This window comes from Lithobates pipiens, unplaced genomic scaffold, assembly GCF_037356315.1.
Source record: "Lithobates pipiens isolate NorthernLeopardFrog02 unplaced genomic scaffold, aLitPip1_a1.2 Scaffold_27, whole genome shotgun sequence".
Taxonomy (NCBI): domain Eukaryota; kingdom Metazoa; phylum Chordata; class Amphibia; order Anura; family Ranidae; genus Lithobates; species Lithobates pipiens.
Window position 1 is genome coordinate 227,391,319 of NW_027507788.1, and position 23,933 is coordinate 227,415,251.

At 46.8% G+C, this 23,933-nt stretch overlaps 1 protein-coding gene across 4 annotated transcripts in view; it reads right to left on the bottom strand.

Annotated features, from left to right (window-relative positions):
* PLEKHG5 (pleckstrin homology and RhoGEF domain containing G5) overlaps positions 1-23,933 on the bottom strand; it is a 504,862-nt gene that overhangs the window by 211,323 nt on the left and 269,606 nt on the right. For all 4 annotated transcript variants that reach the window (XM_077458334.1, XM_077458335.1, XM_077458337.1 and 1 more), the window contains one exon: positions 6,695-6,797. In XM_077458334.1, coding sequence (XP_077314460.1) covers positions 6,695-6,797 — 103 coding nt within the window. The remainder of the gene's footprint in view (positions 1-6,694; positions 6,798-23,933) is intronic.

Genomic DNA, 23,933 nt, shown 5'->3' on the forward strand with positions numbered 1-23,933 from the left:
AACTCTTCCCCTTCTCTCTCCTGCCTCTGAGTGAGTACACTAAGGTAAATCAGGGTTCTTAGAGCACCCCTTACATCAGAGTTCCCCTTTACACTAGAGGCTACAGTGTTTCCCCTTACATCAGAGTCCTCTCTGTACATCAGAGTCTTCTCTGTACATCAGAGTACTCAGTATCCCCCTTAAATATGGGTTCCAAGAGCATCCCTTAGGTCAGAGTCCCCAGAGTTCTCCCTTACATCAGAGTCTGCAGAGTCCCCCTTTACAGTGAAAGGGAACTCTGCAAGTTCAGATGTAAAGGGGGACTCTTGTTCTTAACTTCATATGATTAGAAATGTTATGTAATAGCAAAATATATGTATAGTTTATACTATAAAAAAAAATGCAGCTAAAGTGTTCGGGTTTGACTTGAAGAAAAGGTGGCAACCCTAGACAACAATATAACTGGGTTCTGAAACAACAAGCCCAGGCACTGCAACAACAAGAGCAGGAACTCCGACAACAAACCCAAGCCCCAAAACAAGACCAGGAACCCCAGCAATGTAACCAGACCCCAAAACAAGACCAGGCACTGCAACAACAAGAGCAGGAACTCCGACAACAAACCCAAGCCCCAAAACAAGACCAGGAACCCCAGCAATGTAACCAGACCCCAAAACAAGACCAGGCACTGCAACAATAAGAGCAGGAACTCCGACAACAAACCCAAGCCCCAAAACAAGACCAGGCACTGCAACAACAAGAGTAGGAACTCCAACAACAAAGCCAAGCCCCAAAACAGGACTAAACTTTGCAAATGAACAGGACCAGGAACCCCAACAACCAAACCAGGCCCCCAAAACAAGATCAGACACTGAAACCAGACCAGGAACATAAAAAAAAAAAAAAAAAAATAAAAAGTCCTCAAAAAAGTCCAGACTTTGCAATAAGGATGAGCTCTGGCATGTTCGCACACACATGTTCCCACATGCAGAGCCCGCCAGGAAGTCGGCACTGCGCTGCGCTAATCACAGGCAGTGAGACATTGCGCGGCTGCAGAGATCGGGAAATGTCTCACTGCCTGTGATTAGTGCAGCGCCGACTTCCTGGCGGGCTCTGCACGTTGGGGGGTGTGAACACGCCGGAGCTCATCCTTATTCTGCAACAAAAAGACCACACATTGCAACAACAAGGCCAGGCTCTTCAGCGACAAGAGCAGGAACTCCAACAAAGTCAGGCCCCAAAACAAGACCAGGCACTGCAACAAAAAGACCAGGAACTCCAACAACAAAGCCAGCCCACCAAACAAGACCAGGAACTCCAACAACAAAACCATGCCACAAGACCAGGAACTCCAACAACAAAACCATGCCACAAGACCAGGAACTCCAACAACAAGACCATGCCACAAGACCAGGAACTCCAACAACAAAACCATGCCACAAGACCAGGAACTCCAACAACAAGACCATGCCACAAGACCAGGAACTCCAACAACAAAACCATGCCACAAGACCAGGAACTCCAACAACAAGACCATGCCACAAGACCAGGAACTCCAACAACAAGACCATGCCACAAGACCAGGAACTCCAACAACAAAACCATGCCACAAGACCAGGAACTCCAACAACAAGACCATGCCACAAGACCAGGAACTCCAACAACAAAACCATGCCACAAGACCAGGAACTCCAACAACAAGACCATGCCACAAGACCAGGAACTCCAACAACAAAACCATGCCACAAGACCAGGAACTCCAACAACAAGACCATGCCACAAGACCAGGAACTCCAACAACAAGACCATGCCACAAGACCAGGAACTCCAACAACAAAACCATGCCACAAGACCAGGAACTCCAACAACAAAACCATGCCACAAGACCAGGAACTCCAACAACAAGACCATGCCACAAGACCAGGAACTCCAACAACAAGACCATGCCACAAGACCAGGAACTCCAACAACAAAACCATGCCACAAGACCAGGAACTCCAACAACAAGACCAGGAAACACAAGAACAAAATCTGACCCCATAACAAGACCAGTAACTGCAACAACAAGAGCAGAGCCTCCAACAACAAAGCCAGGCCCCAAGACAAGACCAGGTACTGCAACAAAAAGACCAGAAACTCTTAACAACAACGCCAGGCCCAAAAACAAGACCTGGCTTTGCAAAAACAAGTGCAGGAACTCCAAAAACAAAGCCAGCCCCCAAACAAGACCACAGGCACTGCAACAACAGAACCGGGCACTGCAACAACAGAACCGGGCACTGCAACAACAAGACCAGGTACCCCAAGAAAATAAACCTGACCCCAAAACAAGACCAGTCACTGCAACAACAAAGACCAGAGCCTCCAACAACAAAGCCAGGCCTCAAAAATAGACAAGGCTCTGCAACAACAGAACCGGGAACTCCAACAACAAAATCAGGCCCAAAATGAGATGAGACACCGCAACCAGACTAAGCTCTGAAATAAGACCAGACAGTACAAGAAGATCAGGATCTGTAACAACAAGACTGAGCTCTGCAACGACAAGGCCATGCTTTGCAATATTGAACATGACTTACATCAATGTGTTGCAGAATACAAGCCGGCGCTCCGGAACGCAGCCTCTGCCATTGTGTTTTTTCCCCTGTGAGCTTTTTAGAAAGTGAACCCTGTGAAAGGTAGACGATTCTCGAAGGCGAGAGCTTTCTTTTTATAAGTGCCAAGACTTGTGTTTTTTATGAGGCAGCCATTAAACATGGAAGGGAACACTGTCCAGGAAGAGAAACCACAGCTTTCAATGGGCTGAACTGCAGAGCGATAGCCGAATAATAGGCGGCAGGCGGTTTAAATATCAGGAAAAGCACAACACATCAGCAGACTGTCTGCAGTGGTCTCCAGAGAAACATTACCAGTGCCAGCTGGACCGGGTCACCGCAGTCTCACTCGCTGCCTCTGAGAGGGAATTCGAACTTGTAAAAAGCAGAAAAAAAGAAAACAGGGAAGTCTTTCATTATGAAGAGAGGGACAAAGAATGCCTGAGAGGGTGGAATGTAAAAATAACAACTGTAATGTTTTATTGATGAGGGTGATTGACTGTATAGGAAACGGAGGAGTCCTCTGCTCACATCCCTCCCAGAATCCCTTTCACCTCAGTACAGGTCAGGCCAGAAGCGGACTTAAATTGAGAAGAAATGGCCTGCACACCACTGTAGATCAAAAATCCTTTTCATTTAGACATCCCAAAAACGGGATCAGAATGCTGGGTTGACGCGTTTCGCACACTTCGCGTGCGCTTAGTCACTAATGACTTCACGTGCGCTAATGACTAAGTGAAGCGTGCGAAACGCGTCGAACCCAGCATTCTGATTCCTGTCTTTTTTGGGGATTTCCAAATAAAAAGGATTTTGATCTACAGTGGTGTGCGGCCATTTCTTCTAAATTCATTGTGTGCGGAGGCGAGAACCTACTGGATCATTAGGCTTCCTGGTCTCACCTTTTTCCATTCCAGGAGTGGATTTACTGAGCAGAGGAAAGAAAATATGGTGCTATTGTCTACAACTGCCATTCTCAACCAGGGTTCCTCCAGGGGTTGCTAGGGGTTTCCTTGACCAATTAGCAAGTAGGTAAGTGGAAAAAAAATTCTAGCTCATAACCAGTGGCATGTGGTCGCCATCATCCCTTCTAATAAGTACTAAAACCCTCTATTTAGTGGGATTGTAAAGGCAACAATACAAAAAAGAAAAAATTATACAAAATACTGAATAAATTTATTAACAGAGTCAAAATGTACATAGCAAAAAAGAAAAATAGAACAAGCACTGCATATTCTAAATGGCATCTAAAAGCAATTGATTGGTGAGGGAATGATACTGTCCGCTTATGAGTTCCAAGACCTCCAGAAGCCGGTGGAAACGGAATAAGCGGGTCACCCCTGAGGATGTAGACATCCAGTAGATATAGCAGTAGTAAGGCTCCCACCGACCAGCAGGTTAAGTAAACAAGCAGGTCAGCAGCAAGGTGCGGGGTCTAAGCACTAACCAGTATTCACCAGAGCTCCTGATGGCGGAGGTGGGTTTTTCTGCCTGTTAGTACCAGTTCACAGTCCTAAAGATCACCCCACTAGAAGGTGAGCAAGTCGGGCTCCAGTAGAAGATATAGCAGGTAGAGATCAAGCAGAAACATAGTCAGTAAACAAGCCAAAAGTCAGTAACAAGTGGTTGCAGGTTGGTTGGTATCAAGCAGAAGCATAGTAGAGGAACAAGCCAAAGGTCGGTAATGAGTGGCAGTGGAGATAAGGATGGCAGAAGGTATGCAAGGAGCAAGATATTGGCTGGAGAGAGCACAATAATCTGGCAAACAGGAAATGCAAAGACTCGGTTTAAAGTGATTGTAAAGGTTTGCTTTTTTTTTTTTTAAATAACAGTTTGAGTGCCTCTCAGCCAGCAGCTTGCTACAGGGGGCACCCAGGCCGAGTCAGAGCTCTGTGTATCCATTCAGACACAGAGCCCCAACCTGGCCTCATCTCCTCTCTCCCCCTGATTGGCTGACTGACTTTGATTGACAGCTGTGGGAGCCAATAGCGCCGCTGCTCTGTCTCAGCCAATCAGGAGGCTGAGGGGATCGTGGATATTGCTGCGGAGAGAAGGATCTCAGGTAGGTAATTGGGGGGGGGGGGTGCTGGGGGGGCTGCTACTCACAGAATGCGTTAAGGTAAAAAAAACTTCTTTAAATCAGGAAGTTCATGGGAAAAGCAAAGAGTTCAAGGTTCACCAGAAACAAGAGACAAGGCAAAAAAGTCCAAAGGATCAGACAGGGAGCTGTCCAGCATCTCAGGTGGCTCAGCAAGAAGAGTCCTGAACCTTTATAAAGTCAGTTTTGGAGCATATGTGCCTTCGCACACTAGACCAGGGGTGTAAAATTCAATTTCATTGCAGGCCGCATCAGCAGTATGGTTACCCTCAAAGGGCTGGTTATATCTGAGTTGCGCTATGTACAGAGTGCAGAGTTCAGGAGTGCATCACGTACAGAGTGCAAAGTTCAAGGGCGCTCTACAAATCTAGGCGTTCCCGCTGCAAAACTGGGCACGAGGGCCACATGACAAGGCCCAGCAGGCCGGATTCGGCCAATTTGCTCCAACAGGGAAAATATTTCTTCCTATGAAAAGCCAAAAACATGTAAGCCATCCCAATATGACCACTTCTCCCAACGCTGACTCCCCTCAATCAAGTGGAGTGCTCCATCTGCCAAAAAGCCATGCTTCTGGAAGATGAATCTTCCTGATCCCCTAGGGCAGGGGTCTCCAAACCTACTAAACAAAGGGCCAGTTTACTGTCCTTTAAACTTTAGGGGGGCTAGACTGTGGCTAGTGAGAGTAGAAAATACCCTGCTGTCAGTGGGAGTAAACAATACCCCATTTTTAGAGTTGGGGGAGGAATAGTGCCCCATCATTGCTAACAATGGTAGGAATAGTGCCCCATCATTGGTGCCAGTGTGAGGAATTGTGCCCCATCTTTTGGTATTAATGGTAGGAACAGTGGCCCATCGTTGGTGTCAGTGGGAGGAATTGTGCCCCATCATTTCTGTCAGTGGGAGGAATAGTGCCCCATCATTGGTGTCAGTGGGAGGAATAGTGCCCCATCATTGTTGTCAGTGGGAGGAATAGTGCCCCATCATTGGTGTCAGTAGGAGGAAAAGTGCCCCATCATTGGTGTCAGTAGGAGGAAAAGTGCCCCATCATTGGTATCAGTGGGAGAAATAGCACCCCATCATTGGTGTCAGTGGGAAAAATAGCACCCCATCATTGGTGTCAGTGTGAGAACTAGTGCCCCATCCTTGGTGTCAGTGGGAGAACTAGTGCCCTATAATTGGTGTCAGTGGGAAGAATAGTGCCCCGTCATTGGTATCAGTGGGAGGAATAGTGCCCCATCATTGGTGTCATTGGGAGGAATAGTGCCCTATAATTGGTGTCGGTAGAAGAATAGTGCCCCATAATTTGTGTCAGTTGGAGAAATAACACCCCTATCATTGGTGTCAATGAGAAGAAATAGTGTCCCATCATTGGTGTCAGTGAGAGGACTATTGCCCCATTGTCGGTGTCAGTGGCAGGAACTATGAACTGTTGCTGACAGTGTGGGGGGGGGGGGGAGTAATGTCCTAAGGGCCAGGTAAAAGTAGGCAAAGGGCCGCAATCGGCCCCTGGGCCACAGTTTAGAGACCACCGCCCTAGGGTAATTGACCTTGGCTGCCAGACTGTCCTTTTGGTGATGTCCTTTTGGTGATGTCCCTGGTTCAAAGTGGCCACCACCAACGTTCCTTAGTGATGACATGGCTCTTAAAGTACTGACTCAATGACTACTCATCAGTGCCGGACTAGCCCTCACATACGGTAGAACCTCGGGTGTGAGCAGAAGAAGGAGCTGAACTTTCTCAGGGAATATTGCAGCTTTTAGAGAAGACTTTTATGGCAGTGATGATGGAAAGCTAAGACTTTGGCAAGGAGATGGTGTGGTTCATATATAATAAATAGGAAAAGGAACTAGTGGAAGCCACAAAGGGTAATTAAGGTGGTAGATGGTGTAATCATAGCTCAGAGCTGTCTGGTCTCGTATTGTAAGACGCAACACTTACAAACCCCTAACACAAGTCACGCCGATGACGAGCGCTGCCTCCTTGTTGTGATCCGGGCCTTTAATTACATGTAATACTGGCAACCTACCCCTTTCCATCTATTAACTCCTCTTCATCTTCCTCAACATCAGACGCCGGGCTCGTCCGCGGAGGGCAGGATCGGGTGGAGACGTTTCGGGCCAGGATGGAACCTGCAAGGTTCATTAAAAAAAAAAAAAATAATTAAATACAACATGGAAAGTATTTTTTTTTTATCAAATAAACACCTAAAGAGACCCTGTCACTAACACAGAAAAGCACAGAAAAATCAAGTAATTTAAATAAAAAATATAAAATACAGATAAAATAACAAGTAAAGCATTTATTCTTTCCAGTTTTTATTCACTTGCCTTTGAGCTACCTAGAAATGTTGATAACAGCAGGAAAGTCAATTCTCTAACAGCTCCCTTCCTCATTGCACATCAGAGCCCTCTCTTCTGGAGTGTCGATGTTGAGGACTGATATGAATAGGGGGAACTGAGTACTCTGATGTAAAAGGGGGAACTGAGGACGTAAAAAGTCGGGGGGGGGGGGGGGGGTGCTAAGGACTCCAATGTGAGAGGGATGGAGAGCTGAGGACTCTGATATGAAGGGAGGGGGGGGGGGGGGTGACGACTTCTAACTCTGATTTTGAGGGAGGAGGAAACTGAGGACTCTGATGTGAAAGGGGGTCGGGCTGAGGACTTTGTGGTGGAAAGTAAGGGGGGATGCTGAGGACTTTGATGTGAAGGGGGTTGTTACAGAGGAAGTAAAAGTGGAGGGGTGAGGGCTAAGGACTCCAATGTGAAAGGGATGGGGAATCTTAAGTGGGTGGGGGGGGGGGTGGGTGACTGAGGACTCTGATATGAAAGGAAGGGGGGGACTCTGCCGACTCTGATGTGAAATGAGGGGAAACTGAGTACTCTGATGGGAAGGGCGGGGGGGGGGGCGGAAGACTCTCATGTGAAGGGGGGACTGAGGACTCTGATGTGTAAGAAGGGGAAAGTTAGGACTCTGATGTGAAAGGGGGGAATGAGGACTCTGATGTATAAGGGGGGAACTGAGGATGTAAAAGTGTGGGGGGGGGGTGAGGGCTAAGGACTCCAATGTGAAGGGGATGGAGAGTCTTACGTGGGGGGGAACGACTTGGGTCAGGACTGTGGACTCTGATGTGAAAGGAAGGGAAACCGAGGACTCTGATGTGAAAGGGGGGGCGGGAGAATACTGCAGACTCAAATGTGAAAGGGGGGCGAATGAGGACTCTGATATGAAAGGAAGGGGGGACTGCGGACTCTGATGTGAAATGAGGGGAAACTGAGTACTTTGACGGGAAGGGGGGGGGACGGGACTGCAGACTCTGATGTGAAGGGGGGGGGCGGGGATTGTGATATTTGGGGGGGGGGGGGGGAACTGAGGACTCTGATGTGTAAGAAGGGGAAACTTAGGACTCAGATGTGAAAGGGGGAATGAGGACTCTGTTGTGGAGGAGTGCGACTGAGGACTCTGATGTGCGGGGGACTGAGGACTCTGATGTACAAGGGGGGAACTGAGGACGTAAAAGTGGGAGGGTGAGGTCTAAGGACTCCAATGTGAAAGGGATGGAGAGTCTTAAGCGGGGGGGGGGGGGGGGGGGGAATGACTTGGGTTGGGACTGTGAACTCTGATGTGAAAGGGGGGGGGGAATACCGTAGACTCAAATGTAAAAGGGGGGGAACTGAGGACTCTGGTGTGAAAAGGGGGCTAAGGACTCTGTGGTGGAAAGTAAGGGGGATGCTGAGGACTTTGGAATGAAGAGGGTGGTTGCTGAGGAAGTAAAAGAGTGTGTGTGTGGGGGGCGGGGTATATGGACTCTTATGTGAAGAAGGGTCTCTGATGTAAACGGGGGACTCTTATGATAAAGGGTGTCTTATGATGTGAAGGGGGACCCCATTTTAGACCGGGGTGCCTCGAGAGTTAGCAAACATTTAAAGGGTGCCAAGACTAAAAAAAAACAAAAGTTTGAGAAATGCGGATTTAGTTGCAAGCATGGCTCAATGTGTCACTTTTAGAGGCAATAAGTCCACCAGGGAATGCAGACTCTGCACATCCATACAGGAAAACGTTGTTCATTTTATACTTAAAAAGGTCGAAAGTGCAAATCTTATTTAAAGAATACAAAACCGGCTTGGCGGATGACTCTAAATTTAGCCCCAATACAGCCCTGTGAGAACGTCTGGACGGGAAAGGACAATAAACATCTGAAATCTTTGCAGAAATCCTCAGCGAAGGCACGCATTTCGAAACACTCTTGAACTTCGGCCAAGCAAACCTCGCGGATTTGCACTCAAAGTGTAGCGGATTTGGGCTGTACGGCTGCCAGCGACGGTGCTTTGGCAGCGAGATGCTAAAAGTAAAGAGGTGCCTCGGAGCTACGAGATTATCGCGGGTCACATGACCAGGTTCTCGACATTGATATGATTGAAGGTTCCGGACAAATGGTGGACATTTTTACATTCGAAGTATCTCCAAGGGCAACATTTTTTATTTTATTTTTGGAAATGCTGGTGAAGACCTTGATAGGAAGAGTCCTTCTATTTGTCCTGGTGACCACTGTCACCCATAAGAGTGAGGGAGGAATCCAAAATTCTAAATTGTAACCAGAACAGCAAAAAAAAAAAAAAAGGGGAAAACTTTCAATCGGGGCGCTTCATCTGGTGACAGAGAATCAGAATAGGGGCATCCGGGTGATATGTTGGCAGCTTCCCTGTACCGAGGAACTCCCAAGGCAACTTTGGGATGTAAACACATGGAGCAGAAGACTGGAACACCACAACCAAAAGTTGAAACGCAGAAAATTTTTATATTCCAAATTTGTAATAAACTTTCCATTCCAATGCGTTTGGACAGGCTTCAGGGGGAACCAACATAGCCTACATGTATCCAATTTTTATGAAACAAGAGATTGCATCTACTACTGGGGTCCCTTGACTGCATGGCCTGTTATATGCAAAAGGTGAACTAACCCCTCAAGTGTTCCCTGGTTTCATGAACCATAAAGGGCACACTGTTGGAATTATCTCAGTGTCAATTGGGCAAGCAGTGAAGGAGTTACTCTGTCCATCACCATATTACAGACAGTTGGAGCACCATGAAGAATGTCTTCTCCTTTCCAACCTTTTGGAATGATCTCAGTGCCAGTTGGGCAAGGAGTGGAGGAGTTGATCTGTCCATCACCATATTACAGACAGTTGGAGCACCATGAAGAATGTCTTCTCCTTTCCAACCTGTCAACCTTTCCAACCTTTTGGAATGATCTCAGTGTCAGTTGGGCAAGCAGTGAAGGAATTACTCTGTCCATCACCATATTACAGACAGCTGGAGCACCATGAAGAATGTCTTCTCCTTTCCAACCTTTTGGAATGATCTCAGTGCCAGTTGGGTAAGCAGTGAAGGAGTTACTCTGTCCATCACCATATTACAGACAGTTGAAGCACCATGAAGAATGTCTTCTCCTTTCCAACCTTTTGGAATTATCTCAGTGCCAGTTGGGCAAGCAGTGAAGGAGTTACTCTGTCCATCACCATATTACAGAGAGTTGGAGCACCATGAAGAATGTCTTCTCCTTTCCAACCTTTTGGAATTATCTCAGTGCCAGTTGGGCAAGGAGTGGAGGAGTTGCTCTGTCCATCACCATATTACAGACAGTTGGAGCACCATGAAGAATGTCTTCTCCTTTCCAACCTGTCAACCTTTCCAACCTTTTGGAATGATCTCAGTGCCAGTTGGGTAAGCAGTGAAGGAATTACTCTGTCCATCACCATATTACAGACAGTTGGAGCACCATGAAGAATGTCTTCTCCTTTCCAACCTTTTGGAATTATCTCAGTGCCAGTTGGGTAAGCAGTGAAGGAGTTGCTCTGTCCATCACCATATTACAGACAGTTGGAGCACCATGAAGAATGTCTTCTCCTTTCCAACCTTTTGGAATTATCTCAGTGCCAGTTGGGTAAGCAGTGAAGGAGTTACTCTGTCCATCACCATATTACAGACAGTTGGAGCACCACGAAGAATGTCTTCTCCTTTCCAACCTTTTGGAATTATCTCAGTGCCAGTTGGGCAAGGAGTGGAGGAGTCGCTCAGTCCATCACCATATTACAGACAGTTGGAGCACCATGAAGAATGTCTTCTCCTTTCTAACCTTTCCAACCTTTTGGAATGATCTCAGTGCCAGTTGGGCAAGGAGTGGAGGAGTTGCTCTGTCCATCACCATATTACAGACAGTTGGAGCACCATGAAGAATGTCTTCTCCTTTCCAACCTGTCAACCTTTCCAACCTTTTGGAATGATCTCAGTGCCAGTTGGGTAAGCAGTGAAGGAATTACTCTGTCCATCACCATATTACAGACAGTTGGAGCACCATGAAGAATGTCTTCTCCTTTCCAACCTTTTGGAATTATCTCAGTGCCAGTTGGGTAAGCAGTGAAGGAGTTGCTCTGTCCATCACCATATTACAGACAGTTGGAGCACCATGAAGAATGTCTTCTCCTTTCCAACCTTTTGGAATTATCTCAGTGCCAGTTGGGTAAGCAGTGAAGGAGTTACTCTGTCCATCACCATATTACAGACAGTTGGAGCACCACGAAGAATGTCTTCTCCTTTCCAACCTTTTGGAATTATCTCAGTGCCAGTTGGGCAAGGAGTGGAGGAGTCGCTCAGTCCATCACCATATTACAGACAGTTGGAGCACCATGAAGAATGTCTTCTCCTTTCTAACCTTTCCAACCTTTTGGAATGATCTCAGTGCCAGTTGGGTAAGCAGTGAAGGCGTTACTCTGTCCATCACCATATTACAGACAGTTGGAGCACCATGAAGAATGTCTTTTGGAATGATCTCAGTGCCAGTTGGGCAAGGAGTGGAGGAGTTAAACAGTTAGACCACAATGAAGATTAACTCTCCCTTCTAACTAGTCCTAGATATGAGCACTTCCCAGGTCTATGTTTTTTTGACAGGCTTCAGGAGGAACCAACATTGCCTACATGTATGCAATTGTATTTAAACAAGAGATTGCGTTGTCTACTAGGGATTGCATGGGCTGTTAGTGTATATGCACAAGGAGAACTAACCCTTCAAGTGTTCCCTGGTTCCATAAACCATATAGGATGCACGGCTGGAGTATTCTCAGTGCCAGTTGGGCAAGCAGTGAAGAAGTTAATCTGTTCATCACCATATTACAGACAGTTGAAGCACCATGAAGAATATCTCTCCTTTCCATCCTGTCATGAGAACTTCCTAGGTCTATGGGACAACGGAAGGTGACCACCACACTAAACCCACCTTTGCCACTTATATCACAATTTGGCCACACCGACCATTTGGCATGGTAAAAGATTAGTCCCTCATACCACTATATCCTCTATGGAGTTAAAGCGGAGGGCCACCCTAAAAAAACAAAATTACATCAAAATGTTCCAGAAAATCTGAAAAAAAAAAAAATGAAAAAAAAATATATATATATTTTTACATTAACCAGAAATAGCTATTGCTAGGCAGATCATCCTAATCTGGCACTTCCTACACCGTGATGATCTTCAGTCTTCAGTCCTCCTCACGTTGTCTTCGGGGAATGGGGCGCGCTGGGTTACGGGAACTGTGTGTGTCCCAGAACACAGCGTGCCCCATTCACAAAGCGCTGCGCGACTCGCACATGCGCAGTAGGAAACGGGCAGTGATGCCACAAGGCTCCACTGCCTGCTTCCCTTAGATAGAATGGCGGCGCCGGGACCCGAGAGCCGAGGGACGGGTCAGCCTCGGGCAGCCGACATCGCGGGCACCTTGGACAGGTAAGTTTGCTTATTAAAAGTCAGCAGCTACCTTGTTTGTAGCTGCTGACTTTAAAAAAAAAAAATTTTTCAGCTGGCCCACCACTTTAAGCTGTCGTTAAACTGCAAGCAGGAGGCACCAGCAATAGGCCTACCCATACCATCCACTGCAGCGTCCTAAAAGTATGACAGGAAGGGGTAAGGGAAGCTCCAAGAAAGAGTTGAGTTGAGAGGAATCATAATATAGCACGGTCTTACCCCGAATGGTTCCGACGCGCATAGAAAAGATCCTGGAAAGAGAGGGCCCAGGGACCAGAAGCAGCACAGAGCGGCAGAAGGGTAGAAACAAGAGACTATGCAGGAAACTCCTGTGTGAAAAGCCAAGTTTTGAGTAACCTGCGGAAGACCGGAATAGTGGGGGCCTCCTGGAGCTCAACAGGGAGGCTATTCCATAGTATGGCGCCCTGGTGGGAGAAGGCCCGACCACCACGCCGGATCTTCTTGGGCACCGAGATGTAGAGGAGATCTCTGCCGGTAGATCTGAGTGATCTGACAAGAGCTCGTTTATGAAAACTAGAGCAGAGATAGCTTGGGGCCTTAAACATAATACATCCTACCTTAAATAAGGTGCAATAGTGGACCAGCAGCCAATGCAAGGCACAGAGGATAGGGGTGATATGATCCCTCAACGGGACATCCATGAGCGGCCTAGCCACAACATTTTGAATACGTTGAAGCTTCTGCACTACCATCTTTGGCAATCCCAAATAAAGAGAGTTGCAGTAGTCTAGGCAGCTACCTATCATGGCACAGATGACAGCTTTTCTGTCCGAGATATCCAGATATTTAAACAGCCCCCTCAGAGGTTTTAGCTGCCAGTGACATGCACTGACGACCTTTTTTACCTGAGAAGCCAGAGTTAAACCTGAATCCAGGACGAATCCCAGATCACGGACCTGGGGGGGCCGCCTTCCGAGCAGGACCAAATGAGGAAGGCCAAGGTGGAATATCTGGGGGGGTGGCCGGATCGCTGAAGATGATCACCTCAGTTTTTCCCCCATTAAGTTTCAGGAAGTTGGCAGACATCCATGTATTGATGGCCTCCAAACAACTAGCAAGGGTGGCATCAGCCATCTGGTTCCTAGGAATCTTCAGGTAAACCTGGGTGTCGTCCACGTAAACATGGTACTGGACGGCGTGGGACTTTAGCAGGTTGGCAAGGGGCCTCATATAGATATTAAACAGCAGGGTTGACAAGGCAGAGCCCTGTGCCACGCTGCCACCTAGGGTGGTATACTTAGAGTAGAAGGGGCCAGTCTTGATTCCCTGAACTCTGCCCTTTAAAAAAGAGGCAACCAATGCCAAAGCCGACCCACTCATACCCAAAGCAGATCTCATCCGCTCCAGTAGGATTCCATGATTTATGGTATCAAATGCGGCCGACAGATCCAAGAGTACCAGAACTACTGAGTCAGCCCTGTCCAAGCTGTGAAGGACATCATCATAAACACAGATGAGGCTTGTTTCTGTTCTGTGCCCTGGATGAAATCCAGACTGGAATGATTTGATGGGGGTGGCTCGGGACAGTTGTTAGGTGGGTGTGGAATAGGCTTCCCTGTAATAAGTGAGTTTTCAGGGATCTCCTAAAGGTGGACAGGTTAGGGGCTGATCGGATATACTGGGGCAGGGAGTTCCAGAGGATGGAAGAGGCTCTGGAGAATTCCTGAAGGCGAGCATGAGAGGAGGTAACAAGGGAGCTAGAAAGCAGGAGGTCCTGGGAGGAGCAGAGGGGACGATTAGGGCGATATCTGCAGATGAGGTTGGTGATGTAGCTGGGGGCGATGTTGTGGATGGCCTTGTATGTTGTGGTTAGCAATTCAAATTTTATACGGTGGGGGAGGGGAAGTCAGTGAAGGGATTGGCAGAGAGGAGCAGCAGTCACGGATGGGTTAGTGAGGTGTATTAGTCTAGCAGCAGCATTAATAATAGACTGAAGGGGGGATAGCCTGCGTAAAGGTAGGCCGTTAAGGAGAGAGTTGCAGTAGTCAAGGAGTGAATAAGTTCCTTTGTGGTGCCATTAATCAGGAAGGTGGAATTCTGTAGATGTTGTGGAGGTGAAGGCGGCAGGATTTAGCCAGTGATTGGATGTGGGGAGAAGGAGAGGTCAGAGTCAAGGATTACACCCAGGACCCCGGCATGTGTGGAGGGACCAATGGTTGTGTTGTTGATCTTAATGATAAAGTCATGGTGAGGGGACCGGGAAGGAGGAAATATAACAAGCTCAGTTTTAGAAAGATTGAGTTTGAGAAAGTGGTGTGACATCCATACCGATATGTCATTCAGTAAGTTTGAGATCTGTGAGGAACCCTTTAAGTGTTCCTTGGTTCCATGAACCATATAGGGCGCACTGTTGGAGTTATCTTAGGCCGCGTACACACGCGGGGACTGTTCGCTCAACTTTGTCCGTCAAACAGTTTCAGCAAACAGTCCGCTCAAAATTAGCATGGACGGACTTGCCCACACACGACGAACGAACAGTTTGCTGAAACCGTGCGCGATGACGTGAACAGCACGTACGACGGGACGAAAAATACGACGTCCTATACACTGCATTACAACTTTCGGCGTGTAAATCCTTTCTGAGCATGCGCGGAACTTAGTTTGACGAACAAGCCTACACACGAGGGGACTGTTCGCTGAAACCAAGTTTCAGCGGACAGTTTTTCGGAATTTCCGAAAAACTTTGTTCAGCAGACTGTTCGCTGAAACTTTCCGCTGAAAGCCCACACACGAGCGGACTGTCCGCCGAAACACTGTTCAGCGGACAAAGTTGGGCGAACAGTCCGCCCGTGTGTACGCGGCCTTAGTGTCAGTTGGGCAAGGAGTGGAGGAGTTGCTCTCTATCCATCACCATATACCAGACAGAGCACCATGAAGAATGCATCACCTTTCTAACCTGTCCCAGACATGAGCACTTCCCAGGTCTATGGGTGAACAGAAGTTGGCCCCCACACTAGACCACCCACTGCAGCACTCTAAAAACAGGACAAGATGGAGTAAGGGAAGCTCCCATAAGGAGTTTTTTTTAGGATTCAGGGGACAACAACATAGCCTAGACATAAGCAGTTCCCAGGTCTCTAAGACAATGGAAGGTGACAGACTGGCAGAAGGGAAGCTCCCATAGGGAGTTTTTAGGTTTCAGGCGGGACCAACATGGTCTAGAGCAGGGTTTCTCAACCAGGGTTCCTCCAGAGGTTGCTAGGGGTTCCTTGAGCAATAAACAAACTCTGCCTATCGGATAAGTTCCCACAGATAACATTGATTTTTAGCTGTCTGTAAGGGGGTAATTCTTTCCATTGACCACAAGTGTAAGGAACATTCTTCCCACTGACCATCACAATAATGTATCATGAGTTGTACATAAAGCAATTTTTAACAGGAGTTCCCTGAGACCAGAAAGTTATTTCAAGGGTTCCTCTGTGTTAAAAAGGCTGAGAAATGCTGTTCTAGACTGGGCCCCTTGACTGCATGGGCTGTTCTATGCAAAAGGTGAGCTAACTCTTTAAGTGTTCCCTGGTTTCATGAACCATATAGGATGCACTGTTTGTGTTATCTCAGTGCCAGTTGGGCAAGGAGTGGAGGAGTTAAACAATTAGACCACTGTGAAGAATGCCTCCCCCTTCTAACTAGTCCCAGACATGAGCACTTTGCAGGTCTATCGTATGACGGAAGTGGCTCCAGCACTAGACCCCCTCATACCACTTCTAGCACAATTTGGCCACACCCAGCATTTGGCATGGTACACTATGGTTCCATGAACCATACAGGGGATACTGTTGGAGTTATCTCAGGGCCAGGTGACCAGGGAGTGAAGTTGCTCTCTGTACATCACCATATTACAGACAGAGCACCACAAAGAATGTCTCTCCTTTCTAACCTGTCCTAGAAATGGGCACTTCTCAAGTCTATAGGGTAACAGCAGGTGGCCTCCCCCACTAGAGCCACCCAAAACCACCCACTGCAGTGCCCTGAAAACAGGGTCACTGAAGGGAAGCTCCCATAAGGATTTTTTTTAGGTTTCAGGTGGGACCAACATGGCCTACGCGTATGCAAATTAACTTTTCTACTGGGGTCCCTTGATTGCATGGGATGTTATATGCACAAGGTGAACTAACCCTCTAAGTGTTCCCTAGTTCCATATGGGGCTCACTGTTAGAGTTATCTCAGTGCCAGTTAGGCAAGGAGTGAAGGAGTAAAGCTCCATATACACTATCTGATTTTCTGCTGATTTTTTCCATCAGATTTACCAAAACCATATAATATGAGGTCAAACCTTAGGGGTTTCAATGTGTATGCAATCAGGCAGGCCCTTCCACTACATGATTTTGGTGAACCTGAAGGAAAGAATCAGCAGACAATCTGATAGTGTGTATGGGGCTTTACTCTCTATCTATAACCATATTACAGACAAATGGAGCACCATAAAGAAGATCTCTCCTTTCCAACCTGTCCTATACCACTTCTAACACAATTTGACCATACCCACCATGTGGCACAGTACATTATTAGTCCCACCTACCACTTTATCCACTTTGAGGCACCAGCAATAGACCCCCACTCCATACCACCCACTGAACCGTCCTGAAAACATGACAGGATGGGGTAAGGAAAGCTCCAACAAAGAGCGTTTTAGGCTTCAGGGGGAACCAACATGGTACTGGACACCTGTGACTGAATGGGCTGTTATATGCACACAGGTGATTTAACCCTTTCATTTTTTCCTGACTCCATGAACCATAAAGGGTGCACTGTTGCTCTTATCTCGGTGCCCAGAGTCCCAGAAACAGGACAGAATGGGGGAAGGAAAGTCATTTTTGAGGCTTCAGGTGGGACCAACATGGCCTACGGGTGTGCAACTTCACTTATCTACTGGGGTCCATTGATTGTATAGGCTGTTATATACACAAGGAGATCTAACCCTTTAAGTGTTTCCTGATTCCATGAACCATATAGGATGCGCTGTTGGTGTTATCTCGGTGCCAGTTGGGCAAGGAGTGAAGGGGTTACTTTCTATCCATAATCATATTACAGACAATTGGAGCATTATAAAGACTGTCTCTCCTTTCCAACCTGTCATGAGCACCTCCCAGGTCTCTGGGACAATGGAAGGTGGCCCCAGCACTAGACCCACCCAAACCACCCACTGCAGCGCCCTGAAAACTGGACAGGATGGAGGAAGGGAAACTCCCATAAGGAGGCTTTAGGCTTCAGGGGGTCAACATGGCCTAGACATGAGCACTTCCGAGGTCTATAGGATAACGGAAGGTGGCTCCAACAATAGACCCACCCAAACCACCCACTGCAGCGCCCTGAAAACTGGACAGGATGGAGGAAGGGAAACTCCCATAAGGAGGTTTTAGGCTTCAGGTGGTGGACCAACATGGCCTAGACATGAGCACTTCCCAGGTCTATAGGACAACGGAAGGTGACAGGATGGCAGAAGGGAAGCTACCATAAGGAATTTATAGGCTTCAGGTGGGACCAACATGGCTTACGAGTATGCAACCTAACTTTTCTACTGGGGCCCCTTGATTGAATGGGCTGTTATATGCAAAAGGTGAACTAGCTCTTTAAGTGTTCCCTGGTTCTAAGAACCACATAGGGAGCACTGTTGGCGCTATTTCAGTCCTAGTTGGGCAAGGAGTGGAGGAGTTAAAAAGTTAGACCACCATAAAGAAGGCCTCCTCCTTCTAACTAGTCCCAGACATGAGTACTTCCCAGGTTTTTGGGACAACAGAAGGGGGCTCCAACACTAGACCCACCCATACCCCTTCTAGCACCATGTGACTACACCCACCATTTGGCATGGCACGTGATTAGTTCTGCCTACCGCTCCACCCCCTATAGAGTTCAGCTTTAGCCTCTGAGTAGATGTAATAGAATTAAATGACTTATGAAGCTCCGTTGTGGATTTTACCGTGGCATGGAGGCAGAATAGACTGACATTAAAGCAGCTCTGTAATCATTAATAAATCACTAAAACGCGTTTTTTCAATGCAACTGAATTTGGCCATGGTTTAGTCTCCTGCAATTTGTACAGCAGAGCTCAGACTTGCAGAGGGAGAGGCAGGAACGGGAGCAAATCAGGGGTACTGCATGCAAAGGTGTTGATGTGGAACATGGCGATAGAAGGAGCAGAGTGAGCAGAGGAATAACCTTGCCAGTCTGCCTCTGCTCTTTTATTGTTCACTCAGCAGGAGGTGGAAAGAGGACACCACTTTATTCTCTAACTATATGTGGTGTTATCCACCTGGCTACGTTGCGTGGCAGAGCTGTATAAACCTCAAGAATGGATGGACAGGGATACAAATCAATTATGTTCCAAAAGTGAACTTAGCCTTTAATTTAGCCTTCAACATTGTCCCAGAAGAGGAATCTTCCAGGGCACACAGTATAGTCCATGGTGATTTCCAGGGACAAGTCTCCTGCACCCCTGGCTGTGGCCCCAGAGCTCTGGGGTGTTGAGCAGGCACTCCGCCCCGCACCCTGTATTTGGAAACACCTGGTGTTATCTGGCTCTTTACGGACAGCTGTGTACGAGCGCCTAATTACTAGGCAGGTCTGCGGAGAGCCTGGAGACCCTCGTCAGCCCCGGAGACATCCAGAACACACCCTAGAAAACAAGCACAGACACACTCAACCGCAATCCCGTGTTCCTCCAGACGGGCGCACCGTGCTGAAATAATTACAACACAACAACCTCTCGGAAAAAAAAGGAACGTTTGTCTTAAAGAGGAACGGATGGCAAAATACTGAAGCAGGATTTGAAGCTGAACTCCAGGAAAGTTGTGCCCACACTGCAAGGGTTTATCACCCCAGAGAATGGGGGAAACCCCCGCTAGACGGGTCCTGTATGATAACGTGCATCTCTAGGATTCTAAAGGGTGTTTTTTTTTTTTTTAAATAACAAACATGTTATACTTACCTGCTCTGTAATGGTTTTGCACAGAGCAGCCCCCCGATCCTCTTCTTCTTGGGTCCCCCGCGGGCGCTCCTCCCCCTTGAACAGTGCCCCCAATAGTAAGCCACTTGCTATGGGGGCATTGGTGCGTGCTCGTTTCCGAGCTCAGCTCTAAGCATCCGAAAGACACATAGAGCCGCAGCTCAGCCCCACCCCTGCTTCCTCCTCATTGGCTCACTGGCTTTGATTGATAACAGTGGGAGCCAATGGCTTACATAATATTGCTGTGTCTCACCCAATGAGCAGAAAGAGACCAGGGACAGCTGAGGCTTCCATGCACATCAATGGATCAAGTGGGGGCTCAGGTGGGTATAAGGAGGGCTGTGGGGGGAGCTGTACACAGAAGGTTTTTTACATTTTTGTATAAGGCTGTATGGGTATACAGGATATAAGGATGTATGGGTATACGGGATATAAGGATGTATGGTATACAGGACATATGCATGTATGGGTATACAGGATATAAGGATGTATGGGTATACAGGATATAAGGATGTATGGGTATACAGGATATAAGGATGTATGGGTATACAGGATATAAGGATGTATGGGTATACAGGACATAAGTATGTATGGGTATACAGGACATAAGGATGTATGGGTATACAGGACATAAGGATGTATGGGTATACAGGACATAAGACTGTATGGGTATACAGGACATAAGGATGTATGGGTATACCGGATATAAGGATGTATGGGTATACAGGACATAAGGATGTATGGGTATACCGGATATAAGGATGTATGGGTATACAGGATATAAGGATGTATGGGTATACAGGACATAAGGATGTATGGGTATACAGGACATAAGGATGTATGGGTATACAGGACATAAGAATGTATGGGTATACAGGACATAAGGATGTATGGGTATACAGGATATAAGGCTGTATGGGTATACAGGATATAAGGATGTATGGGTATACAGGACATAAGGATGTATGGGTATACCGGATATAAGGATGTATGGGTATACAGGACATAAGGATGTATGGGTATACAGGACATAAGAATGTATGGGTATACAGGACATAAGGATGTATGGGTATACAGGATATAAGGCTGTATGGGTATACAGGATATAAGGATGTATGGGTATACAGGACATAAGGATGTATGGGTATACCGGATATAAGGATGTATGGGTATACAGGACATAAGACTGTATGGGTATACAGGACATAAGGATGTATGGTATACCGGATATAAGGATGTATGGGTATACCGGATATAAGGATGTATGGGTATACCGGATATAAGGATGTATGGGTATACAGGATATAAGGATGTATGGGTATACAGGACATAAGGATGTATGGGTATACAGGATATAAGGATGTATGGGTATACAGGACATAAGGATGTATGGGTATACAGGATATAAGGATGTATGGGTATACAGGACATAAGGATGTATGGGTATACAGGACATAAGGATGTATGGGTATACAGGACATAAGGATGTATGGGTATACAGGACATAAGGATGTATGGGTATACAGGACATAAGGATGTATGGGTATACAGGACATAAGGATGTATGGGTATACAGGACATAAAGATGTATGGGTATACAGGACATAAGGATGTATGGGTATACAGGACATAAGGATGTATGGGTATACAGGACATAAGGATGTATGGGTATACAGGATATAAGGATGTATGGGTATACAGGACATAAGGATGTATGGGTATACAGGACATAAGGATGTATGGGTATACAGGACATAAGGATGTATGGGTATACAGGACATAAGGATGTATGGGTATACAGGACATAAGGATGTATGGGTATACAGGACATAAGGATGTATGGGTATACAGGATATAAGGATGTATGGGTATACAGGACATAAGGATGTATGGGTATACAGGACATAAGGATGTATGGGTATACAGGACATAAGGATGTATGGGTATACAGGACATAAGGATGTATGGGTATACAGGACATAAGGATGTATGGGTATACAGGACATAAGGATGTATGGGTATACAGGACATAAGGATGTATGGGTATACAGGATATAAGGATGTATGGGTATACAGGACATAAGGATGTATGGGTATACAGGACATAAGGATGTATGGGTATACAGGACATAAGGATGTATGGGTATACAGGACATAAGGATGTATGGGTATACAGGATATAAGGATGTATGGGTATACAGGATATAAGGATGTATGGGTATACAGGATATAAGGATGTATGGGTATACAGGAAATATGACTGTATGGGTATACAGGACAGGTACACGCTGCCACCCAGGCAGGCACAGTCCTCCACGTGGCACAGTGCATCTTTGGCCACCACAGATGTTCTTCAGCTCTCAGGCTGCCGCTTCCCAAACTCAAAGTCATGTGTCTCGGAGGTTCCTCTGTAATTTTCTGTGTAATTACAAGGCGATGTATTTTATTTGTGACCCCTGTGACTTGGCACTGTGTCACCTCCAGAAGCACACCCAGTGACCCCGGGACACAAGAAGACACGGGTCTACCGGGAACAGAAATCTCATCATTACACGGTACCAGCCAGCAGCAGGAGCATGCAAAGGGGGGCTGGGTCCAGGAGTCCCTCCATGGGCAGAATTAAACTGTGACAATGGGTGAACCCCTAAAAACTGAAGAAGAAAAAAATTCAGCTTTAGATAGACTTTAATAAAAACTCAATTAAAGCAGCACTAAGGTCCTAAGAGGAAGCTAGTACCACTTCAACACCCCCCTCCACATGCAGAATAGGCTGCAGGAGCCGCTGTGGGGTAGAATGGGAGAGAATGTCCAGAGCTGGCTGCCTGCACCAGGAAAAGAGTACCAAGATGGCGGCACGGGACCGATGTGGGGCACATTAATAGCAGATCGCAGCAGGATGCTTGTTTGGTTGTGCGGGGAAAATCATCCTTTGAAGAGCACTACAGGCAAGTGGAAAATAAATAAATGTGGGGTGTGGAGGAGTTGAGCCCCGCTGGCGTTTCACTTTAAATAAGCCGTATCGCTTTTGTAGGTTTTACGGTGCTGCAACGCGCTTTAGTCTGCCAATGGATCGAATGCCGTGAGTGATATTCCCTTTTTACAATGAAAACAAAGCCGGCTTTAATCAAAGTGTTTCCATGAAAGGCGATTTGTCTCCCCCGCCACACCTCACATTAAAATTCAATCCTGCGTTAGATCAAATTGCCATCTACAGAATCTTCTCCGAAAACTGCGGGGGCAAGCCGCCATATTACCTCTCGCTGGAGAGATTTACTGCTTGAAAAAGAGATTTAAATAGGGGGTATGGGGCGTGGCATTAACCACTTGAGCTCCGGAAGGTTTTACCCCTTCAAGACCAAGGTATTTTGTTGCTATTCAGCACTGCGCTACTTTAAGTGGCAATTGCGTGGCCATACCACACTGTACATAAATGACTATTATATAATTTTTTTTCACACAAATAGAGCTGTCTTTGGTGGTATTTGATCACCACTGCAATTTTTTTATTTTTTATTATATAAAACACAAAATAAATTGAAAAAAAAAAAACAGTATCTCCCAAAAGTAAGTACACCCCTCAGTGACATTTGTGTAAATCTTTTCTTCTCTCTTTTCATGTGACAACACTGAAGAAATGACACTTGTCTACAATGTGAAGTAGTGAGTGTACAGCTTGTATAACAGTGTAAATTTCCTGTCCTCTCAAAATAACTCAACACACAGCCATTAATGTCTAAACCGCTGGCAACAAAAGTCAGTACACCCCTAAGTGAAAATCTCCAAATTGGGCCCAATTTGCCATTTTCCCTCCCGGTGTCATGTGACTCGTTAGTGTTACAAGGTCTCAGGTGTGAATGGGGAGCAGGTGTGTTAAATTTGGTGTTATCGCTCTCACTCTCTCATACTGGTCACTGGAAGTACAACATGGCGCCTCATGGCAAAGAACTCTCTGAGGATCTGAAGATAAGAATTGTTGCTCTACATAAAGATGGCCTAGGCCAGTGATGGCGAACCTTGGCACCCCAGATGTTTTGGAACTACATTTCCCATGATGCCCTGGCACTCTGCAGTGCAGTGGAGAATCATGGGAAATGTAGTTCCAAAACATCTGAGGTGCCGAGGTTCGCCATCACTGGCCTAGGCTATAAGAAGCTTGCCAAGACCCTGAAACGGAGCTGCAGCAAGGTGGCCAAAACCATACAGCAGTATAACAGGACAGGTTCCCCTCAGAACAGGCCTCGCCACTCAACACACAGCCATTAATGTCTAAACCGCTGGCAACAAAAGTCAGTACACCCCTAAGTGAAAATCTACAAATTGGGCTCAAAGTGTCAATATTTTGTGTGGCCGCCATTATTTTCCAGCACTGCCTTCACCCTCTTGGGCGTGGAGGTCACCAGACCTTCACAGGTCACCACCGGAGTCCTCTTCCCCTCCCCCATGATGACATCACGGAGCTGGTGGATGTTGGAGACCTTCCCCTCCTCCACCTTCCGTTTGAGGATCC